This window comes from Amblyomma maculatum, chromosome 3, assembly GCF_055883805.1.
Source record: "Amblyomma maculatum isolate TAMU_Amacu chromosome 3, ASM5588380v1, whole genome shotgun sequence".
NCBI lineage: Eukaryota > Metazoa > Arthropoda > Arachnida > Ixodida > Ixodidae > Amblyomma > Amblyomma maculatum.
This window is the reverse complement of record NC_139346.1, coordinates 205,658,399-205,680,674: the sequence shown is the minus strand read 5'-3', so window position 1 is coordinate 205,680,674 and position 22,276 is coordinate 205,658,399. Positions and strand designations below refer to the sequence as shown.

The 22,276-nt window shown below is 42.5% G+C and overlaps 1 protein-coding gene across 3 annotated transcripts in view; it reads right to left on the bottom strand.

The window, feature by feature from the left end:
• Positions 1-5,053: 5,053 nt before the first annotated feature.
• The window catches only part of Ack-like (activated Cdc42 kinase-like), a 94,667-nt gene continuing 77,444 nt past the window's right edge, over positions 5,054-22,276 (bottom strand). For all 3 annotated transcript variants that reach the window (XM_084599388.1, XM_084599387.1, XM_084599389.1), the window contains exons 11-17: positions 20,735-20,843; positions 20,259-20,360; positions 19,577-19,785; positions 15,872-16,971; positions 12,227-12,391; positions 11,359-11,428; positions 5,054-8,948 (exon numbers count right to left, since the gene is read on the bottom strand). In XM_084599388.1, coding sequence (XP_084455514.1) covers positions 8,718-8,948; positions 11,359-11,428; positions 12,227-12,391; positions 15,872-16,971; positions 19,577-19,785; positions 20,259-20,360; positions 20,735-20,843 — 1,986 coding nt within the window. In that variant the 3' untranslated portion in view covers positions 5,054-8,717. The remainder of the gene's footprint in view (positions 8,949-11,358; positions 11,429-12,226; positions 12,392-15,871; positions 16,972-19,576; positions 19,786-20,258; positions 20,361-20,734; positions 20,844-22,276) is intronic.

Sequence of the window (22,276 nt, the reverse complement as noted above, 5' to 3'; positions counted from 1 at the left end):
CGCTTTAGCTTTATAGTGAATCAAATCAGTGAAGGAGAGATGACATTTGTTTGATCCATCATGTGACCTAGATTTACCTTTGATGTCATAGCTAGTGCTCAACAGTTGAAACTAAAATCGAAACACGAGAAAAGCAAATTAGAAATTACGTAGCTGTCTTAGCCAAATACCACTCGGTGATCTATGTAACCTTGCACATCATTACTAAGAATAACTATGAATAAACAAAACACAACCAAAAATAGGTGCCTGTACAGGAGTGCCCCTAAATAAAATGCAAGCATGCTAAGTGTGTCTAAAGAAATGTTATATGGAAATGAAGCAACTTTCAAGGGAGAATAAATGCAAACACAGCATTTATTGCACTGTGCATGAAGAGAGCTGAAGACAGCATGAAACCAGCTCATGTTGGCCTACTTGAAAATGGCACTTGTCCAGATTTCTTTTTTCCCCTGGTCGCCTCCATAGTGGCTGCTCTATTTTTTCTTCCGATTTTTGCTTTACATCCTGCTCCAATCACTAGGAAAGTGCTCAGCAGTTCAGCCGTGTGTCTGTCTCCCATTTCACTCCATCTGCAGCATAGCTGTTGCCGAGTCTTCAAGTATGATACACCATGCGTGTCTTTCCATATTCCACAGGCAATGTGCGTAGTAGAGCACTGCACAGGGCTGGAACTGGTAGGTCAACGCTGCTTGGGGGCTCTACTTTTTCTCCTGGAGGTGCCTCGGCTACAGAGCCAGTAGCAAGCCCGTGCATTACTACTGCTACAACAACAACGGGGAAGGTTCTTTGGATCGCAGCGAATGAGTGAGCAGAGCAGGAAGGGGGCAGCCGCCGCTCTCCTTCTTTGTGATGAAGCAAAAGACTGAGAAAAAGAAAAAGCAGGAGGTGGGGGTGTGGATATTCTAGCGGCTTATCTCTTGTCCCTTGCTTGTAGGGAGCGAATGCTGCGCGCCCCGGGAGGCCCGTTTGTGTGGGTTACCCAAGTCTCGCGCGCTGGCAACACTTTTCTCTTGGCCGTCGTCGCCTCTGCGAAATTATTCCTTCTCGGTGAAATGTATTTGTCAAGATTTCGTTGTAATGAAACTACAGAAGCATATACTTCATTATATCGAGATAAAATGTACATGGTTTCCAATGAGCATTATGTTATGTATTCCTCATAACTTCGTTATATCGAGGATTTCGTTATACCGAAGTTTAACATGTTTTCCCACTGGTTGGAAAACACTAACACTCGCATGGGGCAGCTACTGTTGCACTAAAGCCAAGAAATGGGTTTAACAATAGGGTCTCATCATTGAGAACATGCTGCCTATGGCTAACCAATGATATGCTACTGTTCAAACATGCAGTTCCTAGTGAAAATCTGTGCTGCATCTGCCATTCTCGGCTTTTAGAGTAGAAGCCATATTATCCGGGCTGCAACTCCCAAGTTTGCCGGGTGTCGCTGAATGACACTGAACTCTACGAGGCTCCATCTCGTCTTCTGCAATGAAATAAAGCATCTCTGAAAACAAGAACATGGCCCATTGATGCACATTACTGTTATGTGAAAATTAGTTTCCAACCACCTTTCTTACCCTGTTGCAGGCATTAATACGTCCAGTACAGTCTTTCAGGGCAAGTGTTGTTTAGTTCTACAATAGCTTCAATGGTAAATCCAGTTGCTTCCAGCTTCAATCAGCAATAATGATTAGAGATGCCAAAAATGAAGTCAGTAAATCAGGGGAGGGTCAAATGAAGTCAATATTAGCGAGGAGGTTCCTGTAATATATTCTATAAAATAAAATTGTGCAATTCCTATAGGCCCTCTGGCCCTCTGTGTGTCGAACGAGTATGTTACATATAGGCCACGGAGGTTTGGTTAATGGGGTTTGTCATCCCAAAGCGACTCGGGCTAAGAAAGACGCCATTGAGGAGAGCTTTGTAAATTCAGCCATCTGGGGTTCTTTAACATGCACTGATCACACAGCACATGGGTGCCTTGCTTTTCGCCTCCATTAAAAAGCGGCCGCCACAAAGTCCCCTTTGCTCTAAGTGTGTTAGGGGAGGGCTTAGAGAATGCATTGTGGTGTGTTTGATGTAGTAGCATGTGTATGAGTACTGCAGTGGTGTACAATAAAAGAGGAAAAGGCCCTATCATTAAAGCTTGAGCGACCTCCCCCACGTTTTCTTTTTCCTCTGCTGGTGCATGGACGACACTGCCACTGCACTTGTCATATTTGTTTCCTAGCAAGAAAGCAGCTGTTATAAATAAAAATCTATTTTAGCTAAAGATTGGCCGCAGAATTGACGAAAACATATGCACCAAATAAAGAAACAAACTGCGATTACACGAAGTGAAGCCAGAGGCGTTAATAATCCAGCATCGGTGTTGGATGTCTCCAATAAATCGTTTTGCTCATTTACAGTATCTAGGTTGCATATGCCAAGTATCCATGTCCCAGTATCAAGTTGCATATGCTTGGTACATTTTTGCTTTTCTTCCACTGGCTCGTTTCATGCCTACTAATTTGCATAGCAAAGGACTTTGCAGCACTTGTGACACTATTTACTTAGGAAATTAATAAATTTACACACCAAGAGACATTCCATCCACTGCGAGAAACTATACAGTGGCATTCATGCCTGGACAAGCTGCACTTGTGCTATGCACTTGCTGGTTGCAGGGCTGAAATACTGTGCTGCACGGCAAGTCTGCACCAGTCACTATCAACAAAAATAGCAGTGCATTTGGCTGTAAGTTTGTAAACATATATTATAGCAGATTTTAAAAAAGTACTATTTTTCAAAGTCTAGTTTTTGAGGGTTATACGAATGACTGGAAGAATTAATGCGACACGTCATAGTGTAGACATCAAGTTGACGAAAGGATTTAATCGAGGCATAACATATTCTTTAGCGTCACAAGGAATGGTCTAACAGTACAGCCAAGGAGCAGTTACGTAGCTGGCACATCAGAGGTCTCCTCAGCTAAGCAGTTGCCAGTCGCTTAGAACCCCTAGACATTACAGCTTAGTCAGTGCTCTTTAAAATCGGAACAAAAACTGGTCATGGCAAATGGTGAAATTATTAATTAGGTGCATATAATGCCACGCCATGCAGTGATTTTATGGTGTTATTTGAAGAGTGTTTCAAACCATTTGACACAGTCTTGTTTTGACCATACACCCCACCTGATGACGATGTCAAAGACTATGCAAAATGAGCATGTGCCACGAAGTAGCTTCGCCATCGTGAACACTACTGCTAGGTAGACGCTGGCCAGTTTTAAATAACCAATTAGCACTTGACTTAAAGGTGCGCTAAAGAAATACTAAGAAGGGACAGCACAAGATACCAGTGCATAACAAAGAGTTACCACTATAACACAAAAAGCTAGAGTGGTTATATACCGCCGACTATCGAGTGATGGCTCTTTCTTTGCGGAGACGCTCTAGGCTTCAGTTTTAGCGCAGTTAAGTCAGGTCTGACGATTTTCAACAGCTCAACTGATCAGGGTCTTAAAATACAAGGCCATGAAATACCCAGAGTAGCAGAATATAAATATCTCGGGGTATGGGTAAACGAAGGATTTGCATACATTGGAAAGCATGAGCAATCATTTAACGCCAAAGGGCGAAGAAATGCCGGGATAATGAAGCATAGGGCATTGTGGGGATACAACAGATATGAGGTTTTGAGGGGTATTTGGCAAGGAATTATGGTGCCCGGGCTTACTTTCTTTCACGCTGCAACAATTACTAACACAGCCATGTGAGTGAAGCTGCCGCAGGTTCTATGTTTATTGATAAAATTGTAAACTGGTGTAAAGGAAAGGAAAGGCGCAGTATGTGTAACATTTTTTGGGTGGACGCTTGATTGCATCAAGGAAAGGGAGGAAGGAGGGAGTGAGAGTAGAGAGGAAGAGGTGCTGTTGTGGAGGGCTCCCGAATAAGTTTGACCCCCTGAGGATCTTTACCTTGCACTGACATCCCTGTGCCACTTCTTGTAGCTTTTAACAAAAAAGAAAAAAAAACCAAAAAACGCATCACGTTAATGATGATATCACTAAGTGCATTTTGCCTCATAGTAGTACTATGTGCCTTGGCTATGTCATAGCATTGTAATCTACACAGATAGAAACGCCTTGTGCTGTGCATGTCAGTGCACACTAAAGATCACCAAAGTGGTTGAAATTACTCCATAGGACTCTACTACAGCACCTCTCTTTTTACACTCCTGCCTTCCTCCCTTCCCTTGCGGCGCAGTCCAAGTGTCCATCCAGAAGTGCGGCAGATACTGTGCCTTTCCTTCACATGGTATGCGCTGTTGCTATGTGACCTATTGCTCAAGTTCAAATTTAAAAATAATGCGACCTTGAAGAATGCTAGCAGCAGAGCTAATGCTCTAAAACAGAAAGGTTGTAGTGTGTCATCTGCAATGCACGATGAGGTCGGTGGCTGATGTGCATTTGATGATTAAAAAAAAAAAATGCGTGCAATTGCTTCAACGTACTCACCTTCTGCCCCTTGAGTGCTCTGACTGCAAATTAAATAATTCATCTGCGGCATTCCATGAATGTACCCAGTGTGTACAGGGAAGCCATTAAAAGCCCCTGCCTTAATATCACATGTCAGCGCTCCTTTAGATGGCATAGCCGCAAAGCCCTTGGTACCCAGCAAGGAGTTGGGAAGCCTGTACCATGACAGGGCAGCCTGTGTTGATCAAAGCTTTTATTGACAAAGTGCAATACTAAGTAGAACTACTGTGGAACTGCATACAGCATCCAAATGACATTCATATTATTTCAGTCACTCATACGTTACAAATTTCGCAATAAAAACAAACAAACCCTGTTTTGTCTCTCTCAAGGTTTTTTTTACTGCAACTTTAGGTTAGTTTTAAACTGAAAATATAGAACACTAGCAATAAAACAATTTTAAAATGAACAGGTACTTCTTACTTAAAGAACAAGAAATGTTGCTAATTAACATCAGTATTTTAAGTTCACAAGTAAGAGCGAGGAATGATATGATTGTAACAGTGCAAAATAACAGCGAAAGAAAAAAAAAAGAAGAACCCTGCACCAACTTGAGATTCTTTTAAGAACCTTACGACAGCACATAAACACACCCAACATTCTTCTGAGGGCTGTTTGCAATCAGGCGCACCTACATGGCAAGCCGATGTGCTTGTACACAGTAGCTAAATGGAACGAGCCGCCTGAATGACTGAACATATTTTTTTACGGCACCCTCTCCAGGCCAGGAAGAGCACATACGACATGCATGCAAGCAGGCACACACAAGAAACAGTGGCTGAAGTTCCTTGAGTCAGCAAAACTAGTGTATGATACAGGAAGTCAACCTGAACTGATGGGTTTTTGCTTCTCAAGGGTTTTAAGCTGAAGTATAAAACTGCGGCATATCGTATCTATAAACCTAAGTAGTGAAAATGCACTTCCAATGCTCACAGAAACCCACTCCATTGCGCTAGTGATCCGTCCATCTGTTAAAGCTGCTTTTCCCTTTTGGAGAGGTGCAATGGTACAGTTTCCATAAGTCAGTAGCTGCCATTTCTGTTACAACCCCACATGGAGACAACTCTAAATCTGCGAGGTCATGGAAAGGCTGATCATATTTTTTTCCATCATTCTATGGAGGGACAGCTTAACTGCAGTGCTACCTTAAGAGGATAGCGGGCTCAAACACATGCTCACACACATCAATCAAATGCAGACTTGCGCAAGCTAAACCAAACACTAAAAAAAGCCTATTCATAAATATATATACACTAACGGGCTCTTTCTTAGCAGCACTGATGAAGGACAGTGTGAGCTGCGCAGCTCTGAATGCTCTAAATGAGCTCAAAGTCATAAATTTATATATTTCAGGCATTGCAACATAGGTGAAGATGGCCAGAAAGGAAGACTTTGCTCGTTAGGACCAAAAAAGGAAAACATATAATTGAATGGAAACAGAAAGCCGCCTCTTGTATAAAACGATGCAGGGAGGATACCAAACTTGTGGGCGGAATTATTAATTTTGCACTGTCTCTTCCTAGCATCATGGTATAAAGAAGCTCGATTAATTACTTATGTACATCAGAGTATTTTGGGCATTGCTGCTTAAAAAAAAAAACAAGACTGCAGTGCATACTAACAAAAAATGACACCCAATTATCGTGTGATAAAAATGGCACATGTTTCACTGGGATGTTCTTGAAATTCTACAAGGCACCTACTTTGTGAAAAACATAACGAGTCGATACTGCTTGCCACTTGAAATACTGACTACTACTTCTGGTTGCACGGCGTATATCTGCACGCATGCATGAAAAGTGTCCTGAAAAGTGAACACAGGGTGCACTTGGCACAAACAAAACAGCACTCGTACGAGGCACTGAAAGCTCCACAGAGACCGGTATATAGATAGAGCAATGGAAACCAAGCACACAGGCACAGCATACAATTTCATGGCATGACTGGCAGAGAAAGCAGAGCACCGTAACAGCATACAGGTTGGAGGTCTCAAAATCTCATGACTGCAAGTGCAAACACACACAAGGGAAAAAATTTTACGGTCACAAAACAAATGCTACCTAGCATCTTGTGGTGGCAGTGAAAGCCTTTCTGACATAGTACAAGTGTCTCAATGTTCTGCCAGGTCTTTTAAGATAAACCTACAAATGAAAGTGTGACTGCTATGCAGCAGATACTCACGCACGTCTCAGAAGCTGTTACACGAAGAAAAAGGATGAGAGTAAATAGGCTTTTGATTATCGTTCATTTCAAATCACTAAGATAGCGCTCAACAACTGTATGGGCCTGTTGTGATGTAAGCAAACCCAAGGCCATTCTGATACATAACTGATTTGCATGTATGCGCAGCAAATTTTGTTCTATTTCAGATTTTGTTGACTCCCAACAAAGCATTTTACTTTTATTAGCGTGCTAAAATATTTACCGGGAAAAAAGGTGGGTGACTTTCTTTCTCCCTCTCTTAGATGTTCCGCCTCCCTACCCCCCTTTTTCTTTTTACCTAGTGGGTTAGTTTTACTGAACTCCAACAAAATGCTCGACAATGAGCAGCCAATAGGGCACTGCTGGCTGTTGAGATTTTCGCACAATTTAAGTGCAAAACACGAGCCATTATGCCCACTTCTGGCCTCCTAGGAAGCTGTGACTATGGCCACAGGAAGGATTGTTTTCTGTCACAGTAATGGGGTCGTACATCAATGAAACATGAAAGTGACATGATGCCACCAAAAACCAGCACCGTGACATCATCGTGCATTCGAATTCCAGTTGAATGTTGAAGCATGGAGCCAAAATAGGGTGGCAGAAAAGCTGCTATGTATTAAATTATTGCGAGCCCACAGATTCTGCGTCGCAATCATCAGTCGGAGACCATAGCGGCAGTTTTGTAAGATAAACTTGATGAAACCTCTGATGTCTCTGCTCATTTAAGAGTGAAAACAGTGCGATAGATGTGTAGTCAAGTGATGCTTGGGACATGTGCAGAGAAATGAAAGAAATCACTGTTACCTCTCTAGTGTTGTGACTGCAGTCTCATTTAAAAGTAAAAGGAGATGAACAACATATCTCCGACTTTTACATTTCTTCACCAAGGTGCACAGTAGCAACGTCCAAGAAGAAATACGGGCCACTTATAATAGGTTTCATTGTGTGCATGTGGAAAACCTTAGGGCACTTAGCAGTCTACCAACTATGACACTATCATTGCCACTGACAGGCATGAAACAGTAACCAATGAAACTGAACACTGCAAAATGTCCAAACACTGCATTGAGCTTTGTCCAAGTAACTTTCAAGAATCCACTTACACTGCACAAAAACAAAAGGCACCCACTGCTGTGAAGCTGGCTTCACAGATGTAGCACAAAATCTACACACCTTTTGTTTGGAGACCTCACACAGGATCTGGGAACCCTATTGCATTAAAATAGTTTGCAGCCTACTAATCTGCATGAAGTTTGACAATGTGACTGTTTTCTAATAAAAAATGACAAGCATAAAAAGCACCACTCTGCATCACCTAAAATAAGAACAGGGTGGGAAGCTGCATGACTTGATCACATTTCTTTTAGCAACATGGATCTTGACGCACAGACTGTACTAGCTCTGCTGCTGTGGCTCACTGCATCTGTTTAACAGACATGACAATAAATGGCAGGCAGTAGAAATCTGCAGCCGGTGGTTCACAAGTTAGCACGCATTGTCTCCCCACCACCCAGACAGAGAATGCACGTTCCGTGGTAGCACCTGTCAGAACCTCAGAGTAGCTGCTAAGCGTGCTTCCAACTGCAATATCTCCAAGCGAGAGACCAACCAAAATGCACAATTCGAGAAATTTTTGCCCTTCCAAATTAAAGTGAGCGAAGCTGCAACAGCCAAAAACAGAATACCTTGCCTGTGCAACTGCCATTCTTGAAATAGTGTGTACTCTCTTCTTACTACCTTAGGCACTAAAGATAATCCAGATTTATTCTGTGACTTGCTCAGGCCAGGCAATGCTTAAAAGGGTTCTGAACTGTAATTTCCCGAGTGTGCTTCAGAAGCATGGTTTCTGACTGAAGCTAGAGACTTGCTGAACCTCTGTGCTAGGATGTGTGGAGGCAAGCCTCGAATCATCTCACTGACTCCTACATCATACTCTCACCTCCATTCCCCACCAGTGCTTTAGGGTGAACACGTCAACAGGCCATACTAGTTAGACCTCGGTCGTATCATCCACTGTACTGGCATGGTTGGCCCTTAGAAAGTTAGTGGCCTGAAGGACATTCCAGCCACTCTGCTCCAGGGCGTGGGAGCAGGCATCAGCTGGAAAGGCCAAGCCGTGGCGCTGCTGCAGCTGCTGCTGAAGCCGCAGCCACTTGATGCCCTTGTGCACATCCCAGTCCACCTCATTCAGAGCCACCAGGCACTCATCTGCACCAACACGCTGCGTGCAGAAGTAGCGGCAGTCAAGAAACGAGATCAGAGAAAGTGTTTCAAGGTTTGACCAAAGATTATGACACAAGTATGCAGGGAAAGGACACTCTTTGTTTTCACCTAAATATATCTGATGAAACATAACAACAGGATTTGTTCTTGTGCGCAATCCGACAGTTCCATTTCATATAAGAACAACCAATACTTTCACCAGTCTCAAGGTGAAAAGTGAATGAGGAACATTAAAAGCAATGCTCAAAGGGACTAGCAAAGGGTTCGAAGATTGCCAGCAAATGTGTTCTATGGGCACAATGAATGCTTTGAACATTCACACTAAGTGCGAGTCCTTGGAATGGAGCTGGTGATTTATTATTACCAATTATTAAGAACTGTTTTAAAAAATGTGCAGGCTCACTGATCATAGCATAGTGACGGCTTTAGGAGACCATTTATACAGCTTGTTCGGTCCAAAAGGTGTCATAGTTGCTGTCCCTGACCCCGAATTGAGAAAACTGTCAGGAAAAAGTGCACGTGATTTCACACCAAAATTGTGATGCTATTGTTCTTTGTGCAGCATTCGGAGCAGTGTCATACCATTTCAATTTCCATTTTGCATTCAACTTCTAGTCAAGCTGGAGGCTCGTTTGTGATAGGAATCTGAACTGCTGACACATGTACAGGGGTAGTCAAAAGTTTTCAGGCCACAGGTTCTGCTTCTGGTCGGCATATTCTGGCACTTGAGATCCCATTAAAGCAATCAATTTTCTCGGAGGTTAGAATAATGCTTCTTGTACCCTGCAGATATTATGACACTTGGGGCTGTCGTAGCTGCTTTACTATACTGCTCAAAAGAAGACCGTGTGGCTTGAGAACTTTTGACTACCCCTGTACCTCTAATTGTATACTGTTCATTGTAAGTGCTGGAGCTGATTGAGAAGTGAAACAAATACTACGCCTTCCTTTCTCCAAAAACGAAACCAATTTAAGACATCCAACACTTAGCTGGAGCTGATTGAGAAGTGAAACAAATACTGCGCCTTCCTTTCTCCCAAAACGAAACCAATTTAAGACATCCAACACTTTGCCAAACCCTGTGCCAGTCTCTCAAATTCGTAGAATGAAAAGGCGGCACTAAACTAAACATGCTATCGTGTCTATACTCTGAAGGCAAAGCTTAAGTGTCGTCCTAATTTTTTGGAATTACTTTTCTGAACAGGATAAGTCACGACTACAGTGAGGTCACAGTGAGTGACAGGCCATCAGATGGTGAGCTTCACTACAGCCACGATAGCCATAATGTCATGCGCACACTTCCAGCAGACATAAAAGTCGCAACAAAAACCGTATGCTACAAACCGGATTGAAAACAGAAGACGCAGATAACACAATGTCGCAGATCAGATATTTACATTGCCCTTGCAATAGGAGGAGGGGACTGCTGCTATTCAAGAGTGAAGTGCATGAGTGCCTTCATGATAAGCGGCACCCGTGCTTCTTGTTTAAACTAACATGCGCTGCAGAAGGCATGGAGACAGGACGCATTCTAGTCTTACACATTTAAGTCACTACTAGAGACTCTGCTATTAAAATATGTAACTAATATCAAGCTAGCATTAGTCACTATCAAGGCGACAAAGAAGGAGTTAGGAGGAGAGGAGCTAATCCTTTACTAGTGTATTGCCTGCATGAATTAAGGGGAAGAGAAGGAGTGTCGAGTTTAATTGCTGATACCTTCTGTTGTAATCAAACTAGCATGAAAATTTTCGTACTGGATTGATGAGTGATGGAATGCCTACAGCTTGTCTGCTTTACTATCTCAGTAAATGGCATTTTGTAACCCTTTAAATAAACCACAAATATTTATTCTTTAAGAATAAATGTTCGTGCCACTGACCACTGTGCGCTAACCATATTTGTGCCACCGACTATCACTGTGCCACAGACAATTCTCATTGTGTCAGTGCCACAGACCCTCAACCTCAGATTTCATCATCACAGATTTTTATACAGCAGTTCCTGCTTAACACCATCTCAGAATGCGACCGATAAGGTAACAGACACCAAGAAAAAATGGTAAACTAGTCACATAATAACTGGTTTTAGAGAAAGAGAACAAAATAACAAGAAGCAACTTTAGCAAATGAAGTTCTAAGGTTTTACACTTTTAAAACTGTTTGTGCTTATCAATTGGACAAGCAAAATGACTGAAAAGAATGCATTTAATTGTGCTTTATTCTGGTCCATAGAATTTTTTGCGTTAGTGGCTAGGTGACTGCAAGCAGTGCTGTCAGACTACACCATTCAGGGAATGGAATCACACACTGCGTGCTGTGCAAAATTATTCACGAAATCCACGAGGCAAAAACAATCTTCAGCATTCTACCAGCATGTAAAATCAGGCAATGAATAAGAATGCTTACCTCTTTTGCAAGAACCTTTTGCATGATTCGCACCTCGTCTGAGTCGACCCCTCGTGAAGGGCCTTGAGTCCTGCCGAAAAAGCATACAATCACTCAACACTGCCACCCTAATGCTTGAGTGCAGCAAAAATGTGGCTTATTACCTCGGTCCATGCCAAAACGCAGCTTGGACCCTAAGCGACTGAGCTTAAAAAAGTACAGACACCTAATTTTTGGTTGCTTTCGTTTCGTTTAGTTTATGGGGTTTAAAATCCGAAAGCAACTCAAACTATGAGAGCCTACGACCACTGAATAATTTATAATCGAATTTCTTTTCTCACCTGTTTCGGTTGAAGCAGCCGCCCGATGGCTGTGACATCAAAGCCAAGTTTAGGTCGCGTGAGGGATTAAAATATAACAGTGATATAATTGCTCCTGCGTCGTTTGAATTCACTACAATGCTAAAGCCAGCCTGCCTCAAGTACAGAAATCACAACATGTCGCGTGGGACCTAGACTTGATTGTGACGTCACAGCGAACTCCCGGTTGCTAAAATCTGAACTGAAACTGGTGAGGAAAGAAAATTCAATTAAATATTATTTAATTATGTGTAATTATGTGAGTAACCAATGTAGCAGTCATTCAATGTATGAAAGGAAAAGAAAAATCGAAGAGCAAAACTCAATATGATGCTTAACAAGACATTTAGTAATAAGGCAGGAATGACTAAGTTGAATAATACAGATAATAATGATACCCACAGTGACTAACATTCAGATCGTCCACAATTAAAAATGGAGCATACTGGTGTTAACCATAATGTGCAATTAGAGCATGTGAAAATTTGACGAGTCTTGCAAGCAGTAGAGTGAATATTAATCAGTTTAACCTTTTTGCATTAGGCCGATCCATGGCAAACTCGAGGAGGTCTTCACAACTGACGTGGTCGCTGTTCTTGTAGATTGTTGGTGGTGAAGGAGCGTCAGCCATTGCAAGGTGGTCCAGGCTGTCTATTTCTTCCTGAATTTGGTTCTCAAACGAATCATCCAAGTTACTGAAAGAAAGGCATCGATACCCGAGTTTGACATCATACAGGTGCAAAGCTCATCACTGCAGACCTCTTAGCAAAACAGCTGCACTGAATCCCAAGTAAGTATTTTTGTAGATCAAATAATGATGACAAGTGACAAACGCTGCCACTTTTCGTGAAAAAATCAACAACCGAATGACAGAACCAACATCACAGATGTTGGAAGCGCTTGTTCTTGTAGTGCCACATTTCACTAGTCTGATTCTTGTCTATCTTTTAAGTGAGAATATTGAAATATTCGAATACGAATATGAGAAAAAGTGCTTCCAAAATCTCATCAGTAAAAAAAAGATTACTGCCGACTTGCATAGTTAATTAAATGCAAAGTAGGTGCACTAGCACTGCATAACCCTGTTCTATGCATTTTACAATTTGTTATGCTAAGTTTTGCTTTGGTGCAAAGAAAGGTAATCGAAGAGCAGGGAAGTGCACTTGGATCATCCGTCAATGCGTCACGATGAGCATAAGCTGATTCACAATGCTGCAAGCAGCGCGAAGCAGAGTTCTAGGGAGCACTGCGTGTACACATCTGCTTTCCCTGAAGGCTGAGGGGTGAGTGATGCGAGGAGAGAGAGGCCGAAGATTAGGGCACGCATGTTACACCCAACTGCTCTTTGCTCTTTTAGGAGTACACTGCCCAGTGACAGCCGCAACTGTGAAGTGCGCCACTCTCTCATTGGCTGCAGCCATGCGGCTGCTCCACCTCTTCGTTTACTAAGCCATGTGATGCGTGCATCGTCACCTTTTCTTTAACGCTTCAAGTTCACAGAGAAAGAGAGGGAGAAAGAGAAAGTGGCCTCGGACAGACATCAGTGAAATCCGTTATTGCGGCTAGTAGTGCTAGAAATAATAATAATAATAATAATAATAATAATAATAATAATAATAATAATAATAATAAATAAAAATATCAAATATTGTGGATCTTGTTTATTTCATTATTTGCAAATAAAATTATACTACAAATGTACAGAAGTCTATAAAATACTGAGAAATCCTGTGCAAATTTCATACAAGATTCCGCATACCAATTTTTAGTACAGTAAGGACCTGCATGAAACTGGAAGATGCTGTCATATAGCTACTGAATACATTGAACTGCCACAAATTTCGCCTTCAAGGGCCCAGAAAAAATTTCCGAATTAACCAAAAGCTTAAATTGTTGAATGGGCCTGAAAACACTGCCGAAAACTGTTCGCATCACAGTAATTCTAACTGATGAATGAGATGAATTTTATCTGATGGTGTTATTGGTAAAACTGCGGTGAATTCGAAAATTTGCAGTGTTTGGTAATTTTTGAATGTTCGGAAATTCCGAATATCAGTTTTTCGAATATTTGCACTCCCGTACTACTTTTGCATTTTTTTAGAATTGACTACTACTTGTTAAACACTATCTGAGAGGGTGGATCACATGACAAGCCAAAGGCAAAATATATACAGTGGCTGGGCTTCCAATGTCCTTGAATACAGATGATGCATGGCTATCACACATGCCCCTTTAAAAAGTCAGTATTATATACCTCATCACCATGATATTCTATGCTATTATTCAGACAGTGCTTTTGCTATGAGTAGTGGTTTTTATGCACTGATTGATTTTTGTTTTGGTTGTGTATTTTGTTTACTTCTTGACACTTCTATTGCTAAGTAATGTTTTAATGTCATCATTCATCATTCACCTCATAAATCGTCTTCCTTCTAGCTCATCGCGCTGGATTTTGTATCAGTTTAGACATGATAATATCTGGCTGCACATTTGGCTGTGGGATGCTGGATCTGGGATGTATGGATCTTTTTAATTTGTGATTGCCTTCTCAAGTATACAGCTTTTCACAACCCTTGGCAAAACAAGTTTAAATGGGCTGTAAAGTGGACGGTCGTCAACTCTTTTCTGTGCTACTAGCATAGCCTCAGTGCTAAATATGACAGCGTCCTTCACCATTTTGTGAAAAGGTCTATAAATGTAGTTGCCTCTCGAAATAAACCAGCTGGAAGTTGTGCTCTGTAAATGTCATGTGTGTTTCTTCATTGTGTCCCATCATTTTTGTGCAAGTATGTACCTCATTAGAAAAGGTACAGCAGTGTAATTTGCATTTATCGAGCTCTTGTTTGAAAGAACATTCTATACACTGAACATCCTATGCATATCAAACTGTGCGTTTAACCTTCGCAAAAGGCGCTTCTCCTAGTGGCGCTCCGACAGTGACTTTTTGCGTATAGTGCTGGGTCTGCAGAGAGGCTTTTGCTGTAAAACCACGTGACAAGGTGGATGCTAGGTCTGTTCGAAAGTTTCCTTTGGTCTAGCATGCTCATTTTCGACATGACACTACTGTCATGTGGGAAAGAGCCAACGTTTTGTGCACTGGCTGTCATGCAGTGAAGCCAGTCCAGAAATGAGCAGTACCGCAATTTTAATTGAGATATTATTGTATTTATGTATAGAATCGGGCCTCTCAACATCGGCGGTGGCTTGTTCCAAAGCGTCACCTGCTGCTGTTTTGATGTGAGCCTCAACTTTAGCGGCACTTGTGCCGAGGAGCTCGAACTCCGACATTCGCTTCCTCGAAGTAGTACAAGTGGAACATTCCCAGCCCCCTTTGATGCCTGGAGTGAAAGCAGACAGCAAGTCATTGTGGGAAGTGCATTGCTGGCATGGGTGCGCCATATTCATGCTTCTAGGGTACAAAGCTCAATCTGCTGACGTATTTGATATACGTATCAAATTATAGACATCTAAAACTGTTCCGTGATTCCCTTCCAAGTTTGATGTATCCGGGACAGACTGCAATAATAATACATTTAATTTGAGTTACACTGCCTTCACTGCATAACAGCAATGTAGGGTGGAACCTGGTCTGACCGATGCTAGCCTCAGCATGCAATTTCAGAGTACTAGCGCTGCCAAAGAGAACACAAAGCTATGCAGTCGACCCATCTACAATCGCGAGAAGAACACTGTTAGGAGAAGCGGCACCTGCAGAGGCACAGTGCACTGTTCACTAATTGAACAGCCTGTGAAATTGTAGTTCGATGCACAGTGCAGCTTTTGTTACTTTTACACAAGATTTAAGAAGACATAATACTTCACAGTAAAAACAGTCCCTATCAAATCACTTTTTTTCCCACACACTCTTACACAAAAAGATATTGCGCAAAAAAAGCAGCCTAAATTTTTTTTTTTTCAAGCAGTGTGAAAAAGTACAAGAGCATTAAATGAGATAGTGATAGCGGAAATAACACAACAAGTACAATAAAAAAACCCACGGTAGGCATACCTTTTCCACTAAGTTCAATGCAAGGTACCTCATTCTACTCGAATATTTCACCAAACACATGGATTCAAAACTTTCACCCACATGGTACCGGCAGTAGTGATGCAGGCGCATATCGAAGCAAGGCGATACACAACCAAAACCTCAGTTAAGAGAAGCACGAACACACCTGCATGTTCGCACCGGCTTCGTTTGTAGAAACCGCGACTCTCCTTCCACTTTACTCCTAGCTGTCCTTGCCTCCACTGCTGCTATCCGCTCACTGATGGGCGTCTGCCTTATAGCTGGTACTGCAGCCACCTCTTGCACAGCAGGAGGCTCACTGGCACAGGCTTTGCTGTCCACTGCATCAGCCGCTGTGGTGCCAGGAAGCAGCAGCAGTGGGTGCTTCCGCTGGTGATGCTTCAGCACTTGCGCCGGCTTTGTTCGGTCCCTTGGTGGCAATGGCAAAGGATTTGCTTCGATACTTGAGGATTCTGCTGGCTGCAAAGGTGGCGGAGGAGGTGGAGCGCCAAGCCCATTTCGTTGCACAGCTGTGCCACCCGAGCCAACGGCATTAGCTGCCAACCTTGCTAACGCAGCTGTATGCGGCGTTGTGGGCCTACAGCTGCTGGGAATGCCATGACGATTACCCTTAATGCGAGGCTGAATTTGAATTCCACTTCGAATTCGCCGAAGTGGATTCATGTCTGCACCAGAATCCAGATCCTGTGGATCACTGCTCGCTGCCGTCGTCGCTGATGCTGCGGCAGGCAGAGCTGGCTCAACAGCTGCCACCTTTTCTGGTCCTTTGTCGACCAGACTGTTATACGCTTCTTTGGCTTCTTCCGTAAGAGAGTCCTGTATGTCAGGGATTGCTTCCGCTTCTTCAGAGAATGTGCGCCGTCCCAGCTTTGGACTTGACTTGAACTTGAAAGAAAATTTACGTTTGTTCGGAGAGCTGGGAGTGTGTGGGCTATCCTGCAGTGCATCAGACTCCGACCGACCGTCTATTTCCTGCATACTCTGTGCAGCGACCTCTTTGGCCAATGCGATGGCAGTCTCCAGCCTCTGCTCCTCGGCAGCCGAAATGGGTTTGACCGTGGCAAGCTGCTTCTTCTTAAACGTGTTGCTGGCAGAGGACGGTCTGTGCGTAAGAGTCTCCTTCTGAGGCTCACTCTTTGCAGGAACGCAACTGTCTTTGGGCATGCTGTCAAAATCAAAGTTGAGCTGAGTCGTTTCCAGGGCTCGAAATACTTCATCCATCAATGAGGGGCCAAAATCCAGAGTCTATTAAGAAAGGGGAGATTAAAAACAAGTTTAATTAATAGACCCCCCAACATGTATACACATATAGTACATGCCCTTGGCTTTCAGCCACACTTTGCCTTTGGTGTTGGGCATACCTGGTTAGAATTTTATAATTGCAAATTTCTTTTTTATTAAGACTCTAGGCTACAATTACCAGTTATGTGACCACAACAGCAAGGTGGCAGGTGTAAGTCAGTACATGCAGATTTGGTAGGTAAGTGGAATGGAAGAGCAACTTCATTTATTTTCAATTATTCACTCATCATTGATGAATAAGCCAATGAAAATTAATATAATTGTCATTTAGCTCTTATTTATTTATTTATTTATTTATTATAAGAGGTTTGGTGATGCTTCATTCCAACAATTTAGTGAAACCTATAGCAATGCTTCATATTTTTACAAATATCTTTTATAATGCTTTACTGAACACAGCTACAGAAGTAACATAAAACTGAAGCTATCAAAGCAAATGTCTCTGCACATCAGAAAAGAAGCTAGCCACAACAGCGTAAACGTCATTTTTAGGTAACAAGAAGAATTTAATTAGATGACTAGTGCTTTATTACTTTGAAAAGTGCAGAGACAACCCCTGAGGACGAGTTCTCACAGCTAATGACCAATCATGGCCGATCAATCAATTGGAAACAACAGAGCACACTAAAAGAATAAGTTTAAAAATACTAAAACTGTAAAAAAAAATTGGAATCTCAATGAAAGAAACATTGCATACGATGCAGGCGCATATCAAAGCAAAGCGATACGAGCACAGAGGGACCTGGAGGCGGTGCTTTGCATGGCCTGCCACTTAGTATTAAATACGTGACTAGGTCGGAAGCAATGGTGCTTTGAAAACATTGACCGTGTTATAGCTAGAACTGGACAACCCTGCACCTTGATGATGCTGGCTCTCTTGCTCAAGCTACACGCAAACAGTGACGTATGGTCACGTGATAAAAACACGCTCAAACTTACTGCCCCATCCTTCATGTGGCGAAGCTCCGCCATGGAGCCTTGCACCAGGAGCCCACGCGGCGCACGTCTCCCGATTTCAGGGGAGTAATGGGCCTATTAACTCCTCAAAGATAGCGATAACTGCTATCGAGAGAGTAGCTGGTATGTGGGATGCATGCAACACGGGTTTGAGGTTGCAGAAAACCAAAATGGAAGCGATGGTATGGAAATTTTTCGTAGCTTTTGACTTGCGATCGAGAAAAAAAGTCTGTAAAGTCGAGCAAGAAAAGTTTCAAATTACCAAAATGTTGGTCGGCGTTATATATTGACTCTATGGAGGACATGACACTGCTATGGCAGAGTCCAAATAATTAGGCAGGACTGGGAAATCGCGCATCTGAAAAATTGGTCAGCAACTGTATAATGGCCTAAAGACCTTCACTAAGCTGGTTTCTTCTCACAATTCAGGAGCTTGGCGGCTAAGCCATCTCAAACAGCACCATGTACAGACAGGGACAAAAGTTTGCGGGACGCGGATTTGTGAAAAAACATTTATTTCTTAGTTGCCTCGCTAGTTTGTCCTCCAATATTTTTTTTTCTCTGAATGGGGTGTGCATGTCCTTGCGATTCAGCACATTTCATTCACTAAATTTGCCCAACTGCCCAAAAATAAATATTTTTCCACAACTGCGTGTGTGCCATGATGTCATCATTCAATGAGAAGTATATTGCCAAGAACAGATGCTTTTTACTGTAACCATTTTTCAAACATGTCTTTACTATAAAAAAAAAAAAGAATGTACACTTTACTATATCCGTATATATAATAGTGGGGCTCTATTGTAACCTTAAGATTGCCAAAAACATTCTGCTTCTAGTAACCCACAGGAAAATGACTCACTTGATGCTTTTGTATAAAATTTTAAACAAGCAACTAATCCCCTGCCCTCCACTCGAGTAAACATTCTTAGCACTAGTTGAACATGTCATTATTAGAATCGCTCATTACAGGCAGTATCCGCAAAAACTATCGTTTAGGTAGTTTTTGTCCGCGAACTTTCTCACTGTAATTGCCTTTCAGAAAGCATTGTTAAATCCTTAAACTTTGGTCAGGCACTGGAGCAATATCTGTTTGGTTGACAATAAGATCACTAATTTGTGTGTGTGTTTGCTTTGCCTTTTAATGTGCTGTCTATTTTGATGTCACTTTCTGCTGTTTTTTTTTCTTCTCTAGTTCCTAGTGTACCGAATTTGTGTAATTATGTTACCTATGTTTATTAGCTTCGCAAGTGACCTGTTTCATTTCTCATTATTGTTTTCTACATTTATGTACACCCCTTCTGCTATAGCCAGAATACCGGCTTGCAGTATTTTTGCAACAAAGAAATACATAATATGAGGGCCTGACAGAATTACCATATTTAGACGGTGGGAAAGGCTGGACTTTCCTGTGTGCAGTCCTGGCACTGGTCCTTACGAAAATCAGAAATTTTGATCCCCCCCCCCCCCCCCCTTCCCCACTTCCACTGATTCTTAATTGATGGCTGAAGGGGATGATCAGCATTCTATGTTCCTTTACAACAGACACATTGCTGAAGTCCACCAAAATTCTTTCAGGAATAGCAGTTACCTCGAATTTAGGGCTCTCAGTGGCGTCCATCTGTTCTTCATCGCTTATCTCGTGGTATTCGTGATCAGATTTCTGGCCGTCCTTTGCTGTGGCAGTCTGTAGCTCCAGTGGTTTGGAAATTTTCAGATCCTGCGGCTTGGTGCAGGAGTCCTTCTCGAGAATGTACTCCTTTGAGAGATCTTTCTCACTGCTAGTATCAGACCAGGTTTCTGCAAAATGCAAGGTCATTTCACACTCATGCAGCATTTGTAAGATCCAACAAAGCAAAGCAGAATAAATGCTTAAGAAACAACAATCTAAGCCATTAGCGAATCTCTTCTTTCCTAAATTTAACTGATTTTACTCAAAAGTACTTCAGAAAGTATATTTTGTTACAAGAGTTCATTATCTATGAGACTGGCAAAGCCCCAGTTAACCATCAGATGGAGAATGTCCATTCCGAGAATGGCTGGCCGTTGCCAACTTGCACAAAAGCTCCCGTGCAAGCCCTGCAACCAAAACTACACGCACTCTCTTCAAGCTGTGTGCAGGAGTGCGGGTTGTGCAACACAAACAGCTGTTACTAAACCTGTTCAGTAAAGACACCATCGAAGTTTGTACAACTTTTTGATGCCATGCCTAATATCAGAGTCGTAAACATGTGAAGGTCTCCATGTTTCAAGACAAAAACAAAGTGACGCACCCAAGGCAGGGCCACTTTTGCCATCCACAGTGGAGCTTGAGCCGTTTAGAAGTGGGGTCATATCAGAAGAGTCTGAAGAGTCCTTATCTTCCTGAGGCTTATCTGAAAAGTCACAAAAGAAGCCTTTAGTGCACTCACTCCTTGTTGCTTTCCTGGCCATTTCTGCAACAGTGATGAGCACAAAACACCACGCCACCTTTCGCTTTTTGAGAGTGCACACCCTATTCTCATTAAGTCACCTAGTTAGGGTATGAAAATGGGTTCAAATTATAGGTGCATGAATATAAAGTCCTGCTAAAACTTTCTAGCAATAACAAAATAAGATTAGTGAAAGTATGCTCTCTCTTTTCTTTTTTTGGGTACAAACAATTTTCACAATGCTGACATACACTAAGAAGCTAGGTCAACATAACAATAAAGTGATTAAAAATTCATCCGCAGAATCGCAGTTAATGGCAAGGAAAAAATGTACTAACAGGGATTCACAACTTGCTTCGGCAGCTGTCCGTATTTGTCACCAAGGAAGGCAACGTCTCCAAAAAATGCTCCATCAAGTCCCACGTGGCCAGTATGCTTCAAGTCACCCTGCAAAGGAAGAATATGAAAGTTCTCATCTGAGCAATACTGCCACTGTATTCATGCGCCGAGTGCTCAGAAGTTTTGATACAACTGCGTCCACCAATTACTACCAGAGCTCACCAAGAGCGATTCAAGAAATAGAAAATAAATTTTGTTTTCAGCATAAGTCGTAGTTTTGCTTGAGGCATTCACCAAGCAGAGGCTGTTGCAACAATATTTAAAGCAATGCGGCCCCCAATTTTCGGCAGCGAGAAATTTGAAATCCCACGTATTCATAATACACAATCTGCAATACTACACGGGAAGCGTTCCTCATGTCTGTGCGTGATCTATTTCGAGCAGAAGCTGGAACGTGCCTCCCTTCAGGATCATGGTTTGAGAGATGTTGGCTTTTTCCCACGCCTCACAAACATGGTGGGTGAGCTAGCTGCGAATATCTCGGAGAAATACAAAGAAGGCACTTATATTCATATTTTGTTTCCAAATATAAGACAAGGTGCTTTCTGAAGCTGACGATTAAACCAAACAAAATTAGCAGACGATTAAACTACTCAGTAATAAGAAATTTGAGTGCAGCTCTTTAGGTATTTTTAGAGCGTTGGCTCTACTGTGTTCATTTGCAAGTAACTCGTGCATTCCACATGGCGCCACATACTTCTTCACCGCATGTTGTTTCATCTCATACTGTGCAGCAAACACTGTCTTCGGCGTCGTGCCGAGGCACAAAAGCACTATCGCTGCAGCTGATCATGCCTTGCGTAAAACTGCAACATACTCACGCTGTGCAGTAAGCACTGTCATCTTCATCAAGTTACAACTGCAGAATGCTCTCGATCTGTGCACTGAACAATGTAGTCTTCAGAAAGTTCCATCTGCGTTGTTCGTTCTATTAAGCGGGGATCCAGGCACTGGTAGCGGGCACTGGTAGCGAGCAGGATCGGAGTGGGGGTGGCCTAACTTGCAGTCAGCTGGTCCGCAAAATCACTTTCTCTTCCTCTTTCTCGGCGATCTGCCCACCTAATCGGAACTTCTTTACAGTTCATTTAATCTAGGTAAATACGCCATGCACATAAACCATCTCGCTTAAGACCAATGGCAGCCGCGCCAGACAGGCTGCTGAGGCCATATAACAACGAGAAGCCAGGCCAGCCAGTTGCCGAGAAGCTTACCGAGCACAGAAGTGAACAAAGACCGAAGCGGCAGCAGCGACTGTAGCCGATGGTTAACAGTCGTGAAGCTTGGTTCAAGAATAGTTGAATCTCTACAATTTTTTTGCTTTGCATAAGCTGAAGGAAAGAATTTGAGAGAGCCATGTATATACGTGTGCATCTAAACACTACTCATTAGTTTCTCGCATGTAATCATCCTTCAGCTGACACTCCTTTCTGTTTTCTTGCTTGTTACAAAGAAGCCCTGTGATCTGAGAAGTGGCAGACGTT